Source organism: Scyliorhinus canicula, chromosome 16 (assembly GCF_902713615.1).
Source record: "Scyliorhinus canicula chromosome 16, sScyCan1.1, whole genome shotgun sequence".
In the NCBI taxonomy this organism is placed as follows: Eukaryota; Metazoa; Chordata; class Chondrichthyes; order Carcharhiniformes; family Scyliorhinidae; genus Scyliorhinus; species Scyliorhinus canicula.
This window is the reverse complement of record NC_052161.1, coordinates 69,938,919-69,953,838: the sequence shown is the minus strand read 5'-3', so window position 1 is coordinate 69,953,838 and position 14,920 is coordinate 69,938,919. Positions and strand designations below refer to the sequence as shown.

The 14,920-nt window shown below is 51.5% G+C and overlaps 2 protein-coding genes across 45 annotated transcripts in view; both read left to right on the top strand.

Annotated features, from left to right (window-relative positions):
* ank3b (ankyrin 3b) overlaps positions 1 to 14,920 on the top strand; it is an 888,954-nt gene that overhangs the window by 866,750 nt on the left and 7,284 nt on the right. For 34 of the 42 annotated variants that reach the window (XM_038773874.1, XM_038773871.1, XM_038773899.1 and 31 more), the window contains 2 exons: positions 13,907 to 13,990; positions 14,136 to 14,267. The exons of 4 other annotated variants lie outside the window; for them this stretch is intronic. In XM_038773874.1, coding sequence (XP_038629802.1) covers positions 13,907 to 13,990; positions 14,136 to 14,267 — 216 coding nt within the window. The remainder of the gene's footprint in view (positions 1 to 13,906; positions 13,991 to 14,135; positions 14,268 to 14,920) is intronic. 4 more of the 42 variants (XM_038773887.1, XM_038773886.1, XM_038773885.1 and 1 more) reach the window with 1 other exon arrangement.
* Positions 7,990 to 12,794, top strand: LOC119950928. 3 transcript variants are annotated; one of them, XM_038773907.1, is made up of 2 exons: positions 7,990 to 10,170; positions 10,297 to 12,794. In XM_038773907.1, exons 1-2 carry the CDS (start codon positions 8,002 to 8,004, stop codon positions 12,079 to 12,081), a joined length of 3,954 nt encoding a protein of 1,317 aa, XP_038629835.1. In that variant the 5' UTR covers positions 7,990 to 8,001; the 3' UTR covers positions 12,082 to 12,794. The 3 variants fall into 3 exon arrangements, with proteins under 3 accessions (XP_038629835.1, XP_038629837.1, XP_038629838.1); XM_038773909.1 differs by having other exon boundaries at positions 7,990 to 10,362; positions 10,594 to 12,794; XM_038773910.1 differs by having other exon boundaries at positions 8,847 to 8,850; positions 9,214 to 12,794.

Genomic DNA, 14,920 nt, shown 5'->3' with positions numbered 1-14,920 from the left:
GTTCTTCTTGCTCATTGGGATTTATATTTTGCTCCTTCTGAACTGTTGCTTTGTACTTTCACTATTCACCAATCATGTCAGACCTCTCGTTCTTCCCATTTTCTTTTTCCACCTATTTATGTACCAAAATCCTACTCGCCTTCTATCCAGTAGATCCTATTCTATCCAGTAGAAGCAAAAAGAATTCTCCAGCAAAAAGATGATAGCATACTAGTTTAGAGTGAAAGGAAAGCCTTTGATAATATATCAAAAGTCAATTATCGGGTGACTGCATCATGTAATATTCTGAGGAATAAAGTGGAAGAGAGACTAGTTTCAAACCCTGGAACTCCATTTACAGCACACTGATGTAAAGATACCCCACCTTCCTGACCTCCATTCTCCTCCACCCTCCCTCCAACACACTTCACTCGAATCCCTTTGCTCGAGTCACTGGCCTGGATCCTGGATGGTGAATGGGAATTACCACAAAACGTTAATAGTTTTTCGCCAGAAGTCCTGAGGAATTATTTTGGACTTGAACAGAGTTAAATCTTGAGTCATTTAATAATTACTCATGTTAATACCTACCGTGCTTTGACTGTAGACATATGCTATTGAATATTCCACTAATAAAGCAGCTTTTTATTGTTTTTTTTTGTTTCTCTTCCCGCACCTAGTGGTACACAAGGCAAACTTTCATCTGTTCCCTTGGCAAGGTTTTTTTCCTGTTAGTGGTCCCTCCTCTGTCATCAAAGACTTGTAGCTTGAAGGATACCACTCTGCATCAAGCATGGCTGACCAGGAGTCCCTCCCACTTTCACCGCCTGCCATTGACATGTTGGAAGGACTTTACAGGTTGATACTAAACCTGATTGGCCGCGATATGAACGCACCTTCCTTGGCCATCAAGTCCTGGGGTGAAAGTTGAACCCGGAGTTTCTGGCTCAGAGGCAGGGCCGCTACCCACTGAGCCACAAGACCTCCCTTTTTAATGAATCTTTTGGGATGTGCTGCATTTCAAAGCCACACTTGGGCTTATCTACCATGTGTTATCCCATGATGCAGTGGCACCATGGCCATCTGCACCGGTACGTGCAGCAAGGACTCTGTTTGAAACTAGATAGATAAGCTATGTCTTTGTCCTTGAAAATAGAGCTTCAGATTGGTGTATATATCCAATTTAATTTGAGGGACAATAGGGAAGATTTTAACTTGACTATTTTCATGATGCATTAAGAGGTCATCATTTGACCACATTCCTTCTCACCACTTGATTTAGTGTGATAGTCACCATCTTAACAAACACAGATTAAAATGTGACTAAAACTGTGCCTGCTAACAAGTGACGTTGTGATTACATCTTAATCTCCGAATTCAATGATTGTCAGCAATTTTCTCCCAAAATATGTCAAAGTTTTCTTTCAAAGCCTGAGGAGTAAAAATATTACAGTTAACATTTAAGTGCAAGAAGACAGACTCCTTTACCTAAACAAACCATCCTTACTCCCCCCAGCCCTGCTCCCAATAGAGAGTATCAGAGATAAAGACAAAAAGTCAGCTTCCGCTTAAAGGAATGATTAAAATTGTAAATTCTATGGGTTTGAGATCATTATTGAGTTGCCTTACAAGTGATTGCCAAAATAGTACCTCAGTTTTCTCAGCTTTAGTTGCTGGTATGTTGGCCATTCTATTGAGGGAGATATTGAATAGGGACCGCAGGTATCAAATGAACACCTTATAAAGACACTTAATGGCCTGTCAGTGATAAAGTGGTGACATACTGGGTAGGCCCCACTGGCTTAAAGCAAGTCCGTCGATCTGTGTTGGCTATCATGTTTCATGCCATCTCATAACACAATGTGCTACAATGCATCAATCAGGAACTTGGGGAAGGCAAGACTAGCTCGGATGAGGAGGAGATTATTACCACCAGGGTGGCTCGTCGCAGGGTGATCCTGAAGGTATCCCAAGTCCTCTGAATTTGGCCTTGCTTTGGAGAAAGTTTTGGGCTGCGGCCATTTGTTGTGTCCGTGCTTGCCATTTTCCAGTTTTCTTTGGTTTGCGCGCTTTGACTTTGAGCATGTCTTTTACGAGATATATCAGTTTGATGAACATCTTCCTAATCTCTTGCTCATTGATGACCAATGCATTGAATTCCTACTTTATCTTTTTATTTTTCAATTTTTACCCGTTGATACCTCTATCTTTCTGCATCAATTTTCTGGCTCACATTCTGCCTTTGCTCTATTTTCATGCACTTTCTGCTAGCTAAACCAACCATCCATTCTTTTAGTGTGAGTGTTGTCCTGGTGTCTGACTACTTTTGGCATAGTGGGTGAGACTGAGCCTGTCCTTGCCCTTAATTCAGGCATGCTTATCCACTGTCAGTGGTAAGCAAGATCCTGAGCCCTCTGATATCCCCCCCCCCCCCCCCCCCTAGTTCAAGAAGAGTGGGGACAGCTTACCACACCTACATCTTGTCCTGATTGCCAATATTCAGCTCTCTACAGACCATGAGTAGATACTGACTCTCCCCTGCCTTAATCAGTTCACCGATCAGATCTTTCAGCTTCCTGTTCTTCAAACTAGTTTGCATTCTGTGACATTTCCTCGAGAGCCGAGCTGATTTTAGGTACAGAATAGAAGTTGTTATACACCAGAATGCAAACTAGCGTAGAGCAAGAAATGTTTTAATTTTGAGCCAAGGGATCTGCTTCCACAAATCTTGTCCAGCTTTTCTCCCTTGGATGCTGTCTCGTCAGGGATCAGGATTTCCTGTCCTTTTCCTATACAGGAAGGGACTTGATAGCACACGTTCTCTCTGGAAGCTGCTGCACTGATTAACTCAAAAGTAGAGTGGAGAATTAAATCCTCAGTTAGGAACATGTTTGAAGGTTAACAGCGTGAGTATAGTTTTAAATGATCAAATGGATCTATGAGATTCAATTATTTGTTATTGCTGCAATGAGTTAAAGAGAAAGTGTGTGTGCTTTTAATATGGGTGTGGGTACGTGACTATGCACGTCCATCTATGTCCTTTTGGATCTGTGCATTCGTGTGTGTTTGCGTGGGTGATCAGTGTGGTTTTGTGTGGGTGGGTCAGTATGAATGTGGGTGTATTTTAGTGTGGGTGTGCGTACATGTCACTGTGTGTTTGAGTTTTTTCGTAGGTGCATGTGCGGGTGTCTGGCTGGGTGAATCTGTGTGATTGTGTGGGTGCATATGTGGCTATGTGTCCGTGTGTGTCTGGGCGTGTCAGTATGAGTATGGGTTTATGTCCATATGGGAGTGTCAGTATGAATGTGGGTGTGTCTGTGTGTGTCTTTGTGTGGGTGTGAGTCCTTGTGGGACTGTCAATATGAGTGTACGTGTGTGTGTGTGTGTTAGTGTGGATGTGAATCCGTGTGAGACTGTCAGTATGAGTGTGTGGGAGTGTGTGTGTGTGTGTTTTAGTGTGGGAGTGTGTCCACGTGAGACTGTCAGTATGAGTGTGTGTGTGTGTGTTTTAGTGTGGATGTGAATCCGTGTGAGACTGTCAGTATGTGTGTGTGTGTGTGTTTTAGTGTGGGAGTGTGTCCATGTGAGACTGTCAATATGAGTGTGTGTGTGTGTTTTAGTGTGGGAGTGAGTCCTTGTGGGACTGTCAATATGAGTGTAGGTGTGTGTGTGTTTTAGTGTGGGAGTGTGTCCATGTGAGACTGTCAGTATGAGTGTGTGGGAGTGTGTCCATGTGAGACTGTCAGTATGAGTGTGTGTGTGTGTTTTAGTGTGGGAGTGTGTCCATGTGAGACTGTCAGTATGAGTGTGATGTATCTGTGTGTGTTTTCAAGTGGGTGAGAGTCCGTGTCATACTCCGTATGAGTAAATTGTGTCTGTGTGTGTTTTAGTGTGGGCGTGAGCCCCTGTGGGACTGTCAGTATGAGTGCGGGTGTGTGTTTTAGTGTGGGCGTGAGCCCCTGTGGGACTGTCAGTATGAGTGTGGGTGTGTGTTTTAGTGTGGGCGTGAGCCCCTGTGGGACTGTCAGTTTGTGTGTGTGTTTTAGTGTGAGAGTGTCCGTATGAGACTGTCATATGAGTGTGTGTGTGTGTGTTTTATGTGGGTGTGAGACTGTCAGTACGAGTGGATATGTGCCTGTGTGTGTGTTTTAGTGTAGGTGTGGGTCCGTATGAGACTGCCAGTATGAGTGTGATGTGTGTGTGTTTTATGTGGGTGTGAGACTGTCAGTATGAATGTGGGTGTTTCTTTGTGTGTTTTAGTGTGGGAGTGTGTCCATATGAGTCAGTATGAGTGTGATGTGTCTGTGTGTTTTAATGTGGGTGTGAATCCGTGTGAGACTGTCAGTATGAGTGTGATGTGTCTGTGTGTTTTAATGTGGGTGTGTCAGTATCAGTGTGAATGTGTCTGTCTGGCTGTGTGTAACTGAGTTTTCAAAGTAGATCATTACATATGAAAGGAAGCCAGGAATGGATATTTGTCTGTGTTATGAATTGCACACAATCATCTTTGAAGATGCTGCAAAGCAGGATCTTGCTGAGGGATGAAGTCCATCTCTCCTCCTGCACTGCACACGGCACTTTGTAAGTGAAAAGAATTTGGTTATCAAAGCCACAGTTTATATTCAGTCATCTTCTGATCTGGTTTAGTTCTGTTGCTGAATGAGAATATAAATTAACAATACATACCTGTCAGGTAAGGCTATTCCAATCCCGTCCCAACCAAAATTAAAGCAAATACTGTGAACATAGAAATGCTGGATATTTGAATTCAGCAGCAGAAAACATTGGAAATACTCAGCAGGCCAGTCAGCATACCTGGAGAGAGAAACCGAGATCTACCCGAATGGGAACAGAGTCCTGTAATAAGCCTGCTTAGCCGGGTGTTTTTCACTCGGGTAGGTACGGGGCCTCAGCGGGAAATGCCCTGATGAGGCCGTACTTAGTTCTGTTTTCTGCACTGAGGAACTCTGATGGTGTCCCAATCTCTCGACGCTCCAACGCAAACCTCGAACCCCCCTCGAAGCCCCAACTCACCTCAAAGGCAATTGCAAGATGGCGCTGGAGCGAGGTTACTCACTGCAAGCACTCCCTAACAGATCCTCTTTTTATTTATCTTATAATCGTTCTAATCTTTAAAAATTTGTGTACCTTGTGTTACCCTATTATGCCATTTCTTTTATTTCCTTTCCTTTTCATGTACTTAATGATCTGTTGAGCTGCTCGCAGAAAAATACGTTTCACTGTACCTCAGGGCTTTTGATGCTCTGATGGTGACTCCCACAAGTTTCATTCAATCTGGTCCCCCATTTGTGGTGAGGTTAGCTGTCTCACTCTAATATGCAGATTTGCCAAAAAGTGACCCCGCCCAAAATTGGCAGGATTCACATTGCGTCATCTCGCGAGATCACATTAGATCTCACAAGGTCTGGGGAGCCAGGTAGGAAGAGGATCTCCCGGCATCCACAGGTTGCGTTGCGCAGCTGGAAGATGGCGCCCAGAATTATCATTTCAGCCGTGTGACTGTGGCCTGCAGTTCTGATGTAAAGCCACAGAGCTGAGACATTAACTCTGTTTCTCTCTCACCAGATATCGCCAGACCTGCTGAGTATTTCCATCATTTTCTGTTTCCATTCATGTCCCAAATACAACTTGCAGCTCAATCAATGATAGAGGCAATAACCTAACCCAAATCTTACCACGCTGGCTCAGTGGTTAGCATTCAATCCCGGCCTCGGTTCACTGTCCGTGTGGAGTTTGCACATTCTTCCCGTGTTTGCCTCACCCCTACAACACAAATATGTGCAGGCTAGGTGGATTGGCCATGCTAAATTGCCCCTTAATTGGAAAAGAAAGAACTGGGTACTCTAAATTTAGAATAAGAAAACAAATCTCTGCCAATAGTAGAGGTAATTCTGAATATAAGATAGAGGACGAGTCAGTTATCCGACAGGCCAATCTCATCATCAGAGCATCAAAAGCCCCGAGACTTTCCTGGTCTCGCCCAGTGTGCTTCCTGACAAAAATTCAGAAGAATGTGCACGAGGTAACAAATAGCAAGGGCTGACCCGAAAATCCATCTTAATTACGCTCACTCGGCGTAATGGGATTGTCACCCATTGATGTGGGGTTGTCCAGAGGGAGCGCGTTACAGCCACACGTGTTGAGTCAGGAAATAAAAGATGCAAAAATTATGGGCCATGCACGTGTATCATTCCTCGTGCCGAGGCCCTGTGCTGGGACCGTGCAGTTGAATATATACCGCAGTGTGTAAAAGGTGGGAAGGTGGAAGTGAGAGTCGTGACTCTCCCATTCTATAACGGGATTGGCTGTGTGGTCCATCAAACTGTAAGTCAAACAGAAAACATGCTCTGACTGCTGTTGTGTTCTTGCTTTGGATGGTGTATGAACCTTCTCCTGCACTGCGCTGTTGATTTGGGTGGTGACGTTAATGAAACAAAACTGAAGCGTGTGAAGTGAAATGAATCCTCCCCGCTGATGCTTGATGAAGAATCTGACTCCTGTGCGTCTGCTGTTAATGCTCCTTCTTTGATTTTTCCGATTACTCCTGCATGAGAACGAATCCCCCGTTTGAAAAAAAGAGGTTGTGCTGTAGAGTTTGACAATCTGTAATAACTTTTGTGTGAGCTGTATGAATAATTATTTTGAATCGGCCAAGTTCCGTACAGATTCACACCTTGAATGAATGCGTGGCATCGTAACAAAGTGACTGTTGGCATAACAATAGTGATGCAGCAATAATCCATTGGTAAAGTACTTTGGATCTTTCTAAGTGTGACCGGTTTCTTTGAGAGCACAGGATTGTTCCATTAATAAGTGAGAATTGGATTCCAAACCGGATAGTGAAGTGTGAAACTGGACAAAAGTCCATTTCTTCATAGTTCCTGTATTTGCAGAATGCAGTATTTCATATGTCTCCTACCTACTCGCCTAGTGTCTCAGATACGTGATTTTTTAAACAAAAAACGATAATCAATTAATTAACCAACGATAATCAATAAATGCAGCCTCTGTGACGTGGCCCAGCGTCCGAGGCCTGAAGCGTGCCGGTGAATACCACATGCTCCCTCTCCAAGGCCACCTAGACATGAACATAAGGGTGGCACGGTAACAGTGGTTAGCACTATTGCTTCACAGCTCCAGGGTCCCAGGTTCGATTCCCCGCTGGGTCATTGTCTGTGCAAAGTCTGCACGTTCTCCCCGTGTCTGCGTGGTTTTCCTCCCACAGTACAAAGTTGTGCAGGTTAGGTGGATTGGCCATGATAAAATTTCCCTTAGTGTCCAAAAAGGTTAGTTTAGGTGAGGTTGCGGGGATAGGTTGGAGGTTTGGGCTTAAGTAAAGGCTCTTTCCAAGGGCCGTTGCAAACCCGATGGGCCAAATGGCCTCCACCTGCACTGTCGGGATTCTATGATTCTATAAGACGGGTGAGGAGTGGACCCTCTTTATGTGTGCTCAAGGTACTTCATCAGTACCTTCCACCTGTTTACCCTTAATCTTAACAATACAATTAACGTAACACTGACGTTAACAACCCTGGCTATCCAACGGCCTGCCAGCTGCAATCCGCAAGGAGGGTGACTGAATCATCTGGAAATTGACTTAGATCCAGGGGTATCATCAGCACAATCACATGGAGCCTTGACTGGGATAGAATCTCCACTTGCCCGAAAGAATTTAGGTAATTGGAGTTGGGGTGGGAGGGGGTGAAATGGGAAGGTGCATGGCCAGGGTAGGTGAGGAACATCCCATGAGTGGGTGTACATCTCTCAGGTCCAGGATAGGGCTAACAGAGTCCAGACGGAGGAGGAGCAGTAGGAGGTGTCTCTCCCTGGTCCAGTAGGAGGGGGTGTCTCTCCTGGACCCAGGCGGGGTAGGGGGGAGCGGGGGTGGTCTCTCCTGGGTCCAGACGGGGTGGGGGGGGGGGTGTCTCTCCCAGGTCCAGACAGAGGAGGGGGTGTCTCTCCCGGGCGGAGGTCTAGGAGGGGAGTGTCTCCCAGGTCCAGATGCAGGTTTATGTGTCCTTGATCCAGACGCAGGAGGGGTTGTGTCTCCTAGGTCCAGGTGAAGCGGGAGGGAGAGTGTCTCCGGGTCCAGGTGAAGCGGGAGGGAGATGTCTCCGGGTCCAGGTGAAGCGGGAGGGAGAGTGTCTCCTGTTCCAGGTGAAGCGGGAGGGAGAGTGTCTCCGGGTCCAGGTGAAGCGGGAGGGAGAGTGTCTCCGGGTCCAGGTGAACCGGGAGGGAGAGTGTCTCCTGTTCCAGGTGAAGCGGGAGGGAGAGTGTCTCCGGGTCCAGGTGAAGCGGGAGGGAGAGTGTCTCCTGTTCCAGGTGAAGCGGGAGGGAGAGTGTCTCCGGGTCCAGGTGAAGCGGGAGGGAGAGTGTCTCCGGGTCCAGGTGAAGCGGGAGGGAGAGTGTCTCCAGGTCCAGGTGAAGCGGGAGGGAGAGTGTCTCCGGGTCCAGGTGAAGCGGGAGGGAGAGTGTCTCCGGGTCCAGGTGAAGCGGGAGGGAGAGTGTCTCCGGGTCCAGGTGAAGCGGGAGGGAGAGTGTCTCCGGGTCCAGGTGAAGCGGGAGGGAGAGTGTCTCCGGGTCCATGTGAAGTGGGAGGGAGAGTGTCTCCGGGTCCAGGTGAAGCGGGAGGGAGAGTGTCTCCGGGTCCATGTGAAGTGGGAGGGAGAGTGTCTCCTGTTCCAGGTGAAGCGGGAGGGAGAGTGTCTCCGGGTCCAGGTGAAGCGGGAGGGAGAGTGTCTCCGGGTCCAGGTGAAGCGGGAGGGAGAGTGTCTCCTGTTCCAGGTGAAGCGGGAGGGAGAGTGTCTCCGGGTCCATGTGAAGTGGGAGGGAGAGTGTCTCCGGGTCCAGGTGAAGCGGGAGGGAGAGTGTTTCCTGTTCCAGGTGAAGCGGGAGGGAGAGTGTCTCCGGGTCCAGGTGAAGCGGGAGGGAGAGTGCCTCCTGTTCCAGGTGAAGCGGGAGGGAGAATGTCTCCGGGTCCAGGTGAAGCGGGTGGGAGAGTGTCTCCGGGTCCAGGTGAAGCGGGAGGGAGAGTGTCTCCTGTTCCAGGTGAAGCGGGAGGGAGAGTGTCTCCGGGTCCAGGTGAAGCGGGAGGGAGAGTGTCTCCTGTTCCAGGTGAAGCGGGAGGGAGAGTGTCTCCGGGTCCAGGTGAAGCGGGAGGGAGAGTGTCTCCGGGTCCAGGTGAAGCGGGAGGGAGAGTGTCTCCTGTTACAGGTGAAGCGGGAGGGAGAGTGTCTCCGGGTCCAGGTGAAGCGGGAGGGAGAATGTCTCCTGTTCCAGGTGAAGCGGGAGGGAGAGTGTCTCCGGGTCCAGGTGAAGCGGGAGGGAGAGTGTCTCCGGGTCCAGGTGAAGCGGGAGGGAGAGTGTCTCCGGGTCCAGGTGAAGCGGGAGGGAGAGTGTCTCCGGTTCCAGGTGAAGCGGGAGGGAGAGTGTCTCCTGTTCCAGGTGAAGCGGGAGGGACAGTGTCTCCTGTTCCAGGTGAAGCGGGAGGGAGAGTGTCTCCTGTTCCAGGTGAAGCGGGAGGGAGAGTGTCTCCTGTTCCAGGTGAAGCGGGAGGGAGAGTGTCTCCTGTTCCAGGTGAAGCGGGAGGGAGAGTGTCTCCGGGTCCAGGTGAAGCGGGAGGGAGAGTGTCTCCGGGTCCAGGTGAAGCGGGAGGGAGAGTGTCTCCGGGTCCAGGTGAAGCGGGAGGGAGAGTGTCTCCGGGTCCAGGTGAAGCGGGAGGGAGAGTGTCTCCTGTTCCAGGTGAAGCGGGAGGGAGAGTGTCTCCTGTTCCAGGTGAAGCGGGAGGGAGAGTGTCTCCGGGTCCAGGTGAAGTGGGAGGGAGAGTGTCTCCGGGTCCAGGTGAAGCGGGAGGGAGAGTGTCTCCTGTTCCAGATGACGTGGGAGGGAGAGTGTCTCCGGGTCCAGGTGAAGCTGGAGGTAGAGTGTCTCCGGGTCCAGGTGAAGCGGGAGGGAGAGTGTCTCCGGGTCCAGGTGAAGCGGGAGGGAGAGTGTCTCCGGGTCCAGGTGAAGTGGGAGGGAGAGTGTCTCCGGGTCCAGGTGAAGCGGGAGGGAGAGTGTCTCCTGTTCCAGGTGAAGCGGGAGGGAGAGTGTCTCCGGGTCCAGGTGAAGCGGGAGGGAGAGTGTCTCCGGGTCCAGCTGAAGCGGGAGGGAGAGTGTCTCCGGGTCCAGGTGAAGCGGGAGGGAGAGTGTGTCCAGGTGAAGCAGGAGGGAGAGTGTCTCCGGGTCCAGGTGAAGCGGGAGGGAGAGTGTCTCCTGTTCCAGGTGAAGCGGGAGGTAGAGTGTCTCCGGGTCCAGGTGAAGCGGGAGGGAGAGTGTCTCCGGGTCCAGGTGAAGCGGGAGGGAGAATGTCTCCGGGTCCAGGTGAAGCGGGAGGGAGAGTGTCTCCGGGTCCAGGTGAAGCGGGAGGGAGAGTGTCTCCTGTTCCAGATGAAGTGGGAGGGACAGTGTCTCCTGTTCCAGGTGAAGCAGGAGGGAGAGTGTCTCCTGTTCCAGGTGAAGCGGGAGGGAGAGTGTCTCCGGGTCCAGGTGAAGCGGGAGGGAGAGTGTCTCCGGGTCCAGGTGAAGCGGGAGGGAGAGTGTTTCCTGTTCCAGGTGAAGCGGGAGGGAGAGTGTCTCCGGGTCCAGGTGAAGCGGGAGGGAGAGTGTCTCCTGTTCCAGGTGAAGCGGGAGGGAGAGTGTCTCCGGGTCCAGGTGAAGCGGGAGGGAGAGTGTCTCCGGGTCCAGGTGAAGCGGGAGGGAGAGTGTCTCCGGGTCCAGGTGAAGCGGGAGGGAGAATGTCTCCTGTTCCAGGTGAAGCGGGAGGGAGAGTGTCTCCGGGTCCAGGTGAAGCGGGAGGGAGAGTGTCTCCTGTTCCAGGTGAAGCGGGAGGGAGAGTGTCTCCGGGTCCAGGTGAAGCGGGAGGGAGAGTGTCTCCGGGTCCAGGTGAAGCGGGAGGGAGAGTGTCTCCTGTTCCAGGTGAAGCGGGAGGGAGAGTGTCTCCGGGTCCAGGTGAAGCAGGAGGGAGAGTGTCTCCGGGTCCAGGTGAAGCGGGAGGGAGAGTGTCTCCTGTTCCAGGTGAAGCGGGAGGGAGAGTGTCTCCGGGTCCAGGTGAAGCGGGAGGGAGAGTGTCTCCGGGTCCAGGTGAAGCGGGAGGGAGAGTGTCTCTGGGTCCAGGTGAAGTGGGAGGGAGAGTGTCTCCGGGTCCAGGTGAAGCGGGAGGGAGAGTGTCTCCGGGTCCAGGTGAAGCGGGAGGGAGAATGTCTCCGGGTCCAGGTGAAGCGGGAGGGAGAGTGTCTCCGGGTCCAGGTGAAGCGGGAGGGAGAGTGTCTCCTGTTCCAGGTGAAGCGGGAGGGAGAGTGTCTCCTGTTCCAGGTGAAGCAGGAGGGAGAGTGTCTCCGGGTCCAGGTGAAGCGGGAGGGAGAGTGTCTCCGGGTCCAGGTGAAGCGGGAGGGAGAGTGTCTCCGGGTCCAGGTGAAGCGGGAGGGAGAGTGTCTCCGGGTCCAGGTGAAGCGGGAGGGAGAGTGTCTCCGGGTCCAGGTGAAGCGGGAGGGAGAGTGTCTCCGGGTCCAGGTGAAGCGGGAGGGAGAGTGTCTCCGGGTCCAGGTGAAGCGGGAGGGAGCGTGTCTCCGTGTCCAGGTGAAGCGGGAGGGAGAGTGTCTCCAGTTCCAGGTGAAGCGGGAGAGTGAGTGTCTCCTGTTCCAGGTGAAGCGGGAGGGAGAGTGTCTCTGGGTCCAGGTGAAGCGGGAGAGTGAGTGTCTCCTGTTCCAGGTGAAGCGGGAGAGTGAGTGTCTCTTGTTCCAGGTGAAGCAGGAGAGTGAGTGTCTCTGGGTCCAGATGCTGGAGATGGTGTCTCTCCAGGTCCAGACACAGGCGGGGGTGTCTCTCCCGGGTCCGGACGGAGGAGGAGCAGGAGGAGATTTGTCTCCTGGGTCCAGGTCGAGCAGAAGGGAGAATATCTCCCAGGTCCTGGTGCAGGAGGGGCTGTGTCTCCAGGTCCAGACATTGCAATGGGTGCATCTTCCAAGTCCAGACGCTGGAGTTGGTGTGATTCCTGGGTGCATACTGGGGAGGAGCAGAAAGGGCTATGTCTTCCGGGTCTGATGAGAGGCCTGAGCCAAAGTTGCCTTGTCCCCAGAATGGTCTTAAAAACACAAAAATGTGCACGCTCAAATAAAAGAAAATTAGCATTATTATGCTCGCACTAAGATGCAAAAATATGTATTACTGTATCAAAAGGTCCTACACCCAGTCACACTGCACCCAGATCAATATTCTTGTTTCAAAGTGTGGTTCCATCTCCATTACAGCTCTGCATTGCTGTGGCTGCCTACAAGATGCCCTGTTCACCCAGGTTGGCCCGGGAGGAGCCAGGGCAGCTCCTTAGCATCATGAATATCAAGTATAAATCAAGCAGCCTTGGCCTTGTTGATGGGGAGAGGTACCCACTCTGATTGGACATAATCATGCAATTTACCCAATCTCCTGCTGTTGGTCCCACAAAATGCCCCCATATATGAGGCACTATCTTCACATCAGGAAATGCATCAATGCTTGATGAACTAAATGGAAGATCCTTCACTCTCGATCAAACACTTTTTATCTCCCCGATGTGCCTGACATTTTCATAGCCAATAAAGAAAATTGTTGAACGAATTTTTGTTATGAGCACAAAGGTTGACATTGTTTCTTTTTCTCCCTGCTTGTTCACAGCTGTGTGCCAGAGATTAGGGTGGGATTCTCCGACCCCATGCAATAATTGTATTGGCTTCTCCGGCGCCAGTTTTTCGGCGGGGGCGGGAATCACGTCACGGCGGTCAGGGGCCGTTGGTAGTGGCACCCCCCCCCCCCCCCCCCTCCCCGGCTCCGCTCTGCGATGGGCCAAGTGGCCACCCGTTTTCGGCCAGTCCCGTCGGCGTAAAGCAAACAAGGTCCTTACCGGCGGGACCTGGCTCTGTGGGCGGGCTGCGGAGTCCTCCGGGGGGGGGGGGGGGGGGGGGGGTCGGGCCCTGGGGAGGCCCCCAGGGTGGCCCACCAATCTGCGGGCGGGCCTGTGCCATGTTGGCACACTTTCCCTCCGCGCCATCGCTGTAACGGTCCGCCATGGCCATCACGGAGAAGAACCCCTCTGCGCATGCGCTGGGATCACGCTAGAACATGCTGGCGCTCCCCCGCATGTGCCAACTCACGCCGGCCGGCAGAGACCCCTCTGCGGCAGTTGGCGCGGCGTCGGCCTTGCCCCTGAAGGTGTGGCGCTGGCCTTGCCCCTGAAGGTGTGGCGCCGGCCTTGCCCCTGAAGGTGTGGCGCCGGCCTTGCCCCTGAAGGTGTGGCGCCGGCCTTGCCCCTGAAGGTGTGGCGCCGGCCTTGCCCCTGAAGGTGTGGCGCCGGCCTTGCCCCTGAAGGTGTGGCGTCGGCCTTGCCCCTGAAGGTGTGGCGCCGGCCTTGCCCCTGAAGGTGTGGCGCTGGCCTTGCCCCTGAAGGTGTGGCGCCGGCCTTGCCCCTGAAGGTGTGGCGCCGGCCTTGCCCCTGAAGGTGTGGCGCTGGCCTTGCCCCTGAAGGTGTGGCGCTGGCCTTGCCCCTGAAGGTGTGGCGCTGGCCTTGCCCCTGAAGGTGCGGACGATTCCGCACCTTCCGGGCGGCCCAACGCCAGAGTGGTTCACGCCTCTCCTCGGCGCCGATACAGCCCGCCCCGCCAGAGAGCGGAGAATCCTGGCCTAGATCTTTTAATTCATGGAGACTCCAACACAATTCTGGAGTGTTGGCAAAGTTGTTACTCAAAAACTGCACTTAAATATAAAGATGGTTAACTAAGCCCAATACTGACAGTGCTGTAGACAGACAGGGATGTTGTGGGCGCAATGGTGTGTTGTACCCCATGTTTTAAAATAAACAATCACGCCTTAATTTTCACGTAATGCACCCTTTTAGGGAGAGGACGCAAAGAAAGTTCCCGGGGAGACGGTCACGCAAGAGCAGTTCATCGACGAAGATGGGAATGTTGTCACCAGAAAAGTAATGCTGACCATTTATCCGCTTCTTAAATGTTCTCCTCATTGAGCTTTGTGCAAGGATTGGGGCTTAAACCCCTCTTCTCCCCCCAGCGCAATTTCTCTTTAACATTTGCATTTCCTTTCCTTTGCCGTCGCCTTTCCCCCAGGTCACGCGGACTGTGGTGAGTCGACTTGTTCTGTCCCCAGACAGGGAGCGTGAGGATGGTGAACTGCATGGGGTAGGGCGAGGTGCTGAGGAAGGCGCTGACTACTTTGCAAGTGGTACCTTGGGACAGGAGGTTTGCAGCTATCTCACCAGAAAAAAAAAGAAAATAATGGCAGAATTAACAATCAGCTGTCTGTGATAAATTGGCGGAGAGAAATCTGCTGTGCGGGAGACAAAAGTTTGGTGGTGGGTTAACAGTGGTCTGAGTCCCAAAATAGTTCACTTCTCATCTTCATCTCCCTCTCCAAATTAATAACCATCCTGCCAGCGCTAAAGAACACTTTTAACTTGACAAAGGTTGAAAACATTGAGAAACACACAGGATCGGTGGAGGATGTTTGTGGACTGGAGTTAAATTGTCCTTATTTGTGCCGCGATCTAAAGAGTTGGAGTGAAAAATGTTCAGGTTTGTGATAGAATCACCCAGCATCGAAAGAGGCCTCTCGTGCCTGAGCTGGCTCATTGAAAAAGCTATCCGATTAGTCCCTCACCCTGGCTGTTTCACCACAGCCCTGCAATTCTTGCCAAAGTCATTGTCCTTTGTCTTACGCACGTATTTAGAAACAAAACTCTCAACTGTTCTATAAATTGATTGCAAACTTTGGAAATTAAATAATATAAACAATATCAGACTGGAGAACTCGCACGCTGTGAAGAAATGTGTAGCCAAGAACATGGAGTTGTATTATTGTTGATTGCCTCAATTGATGAATGTTACTTGTCCAG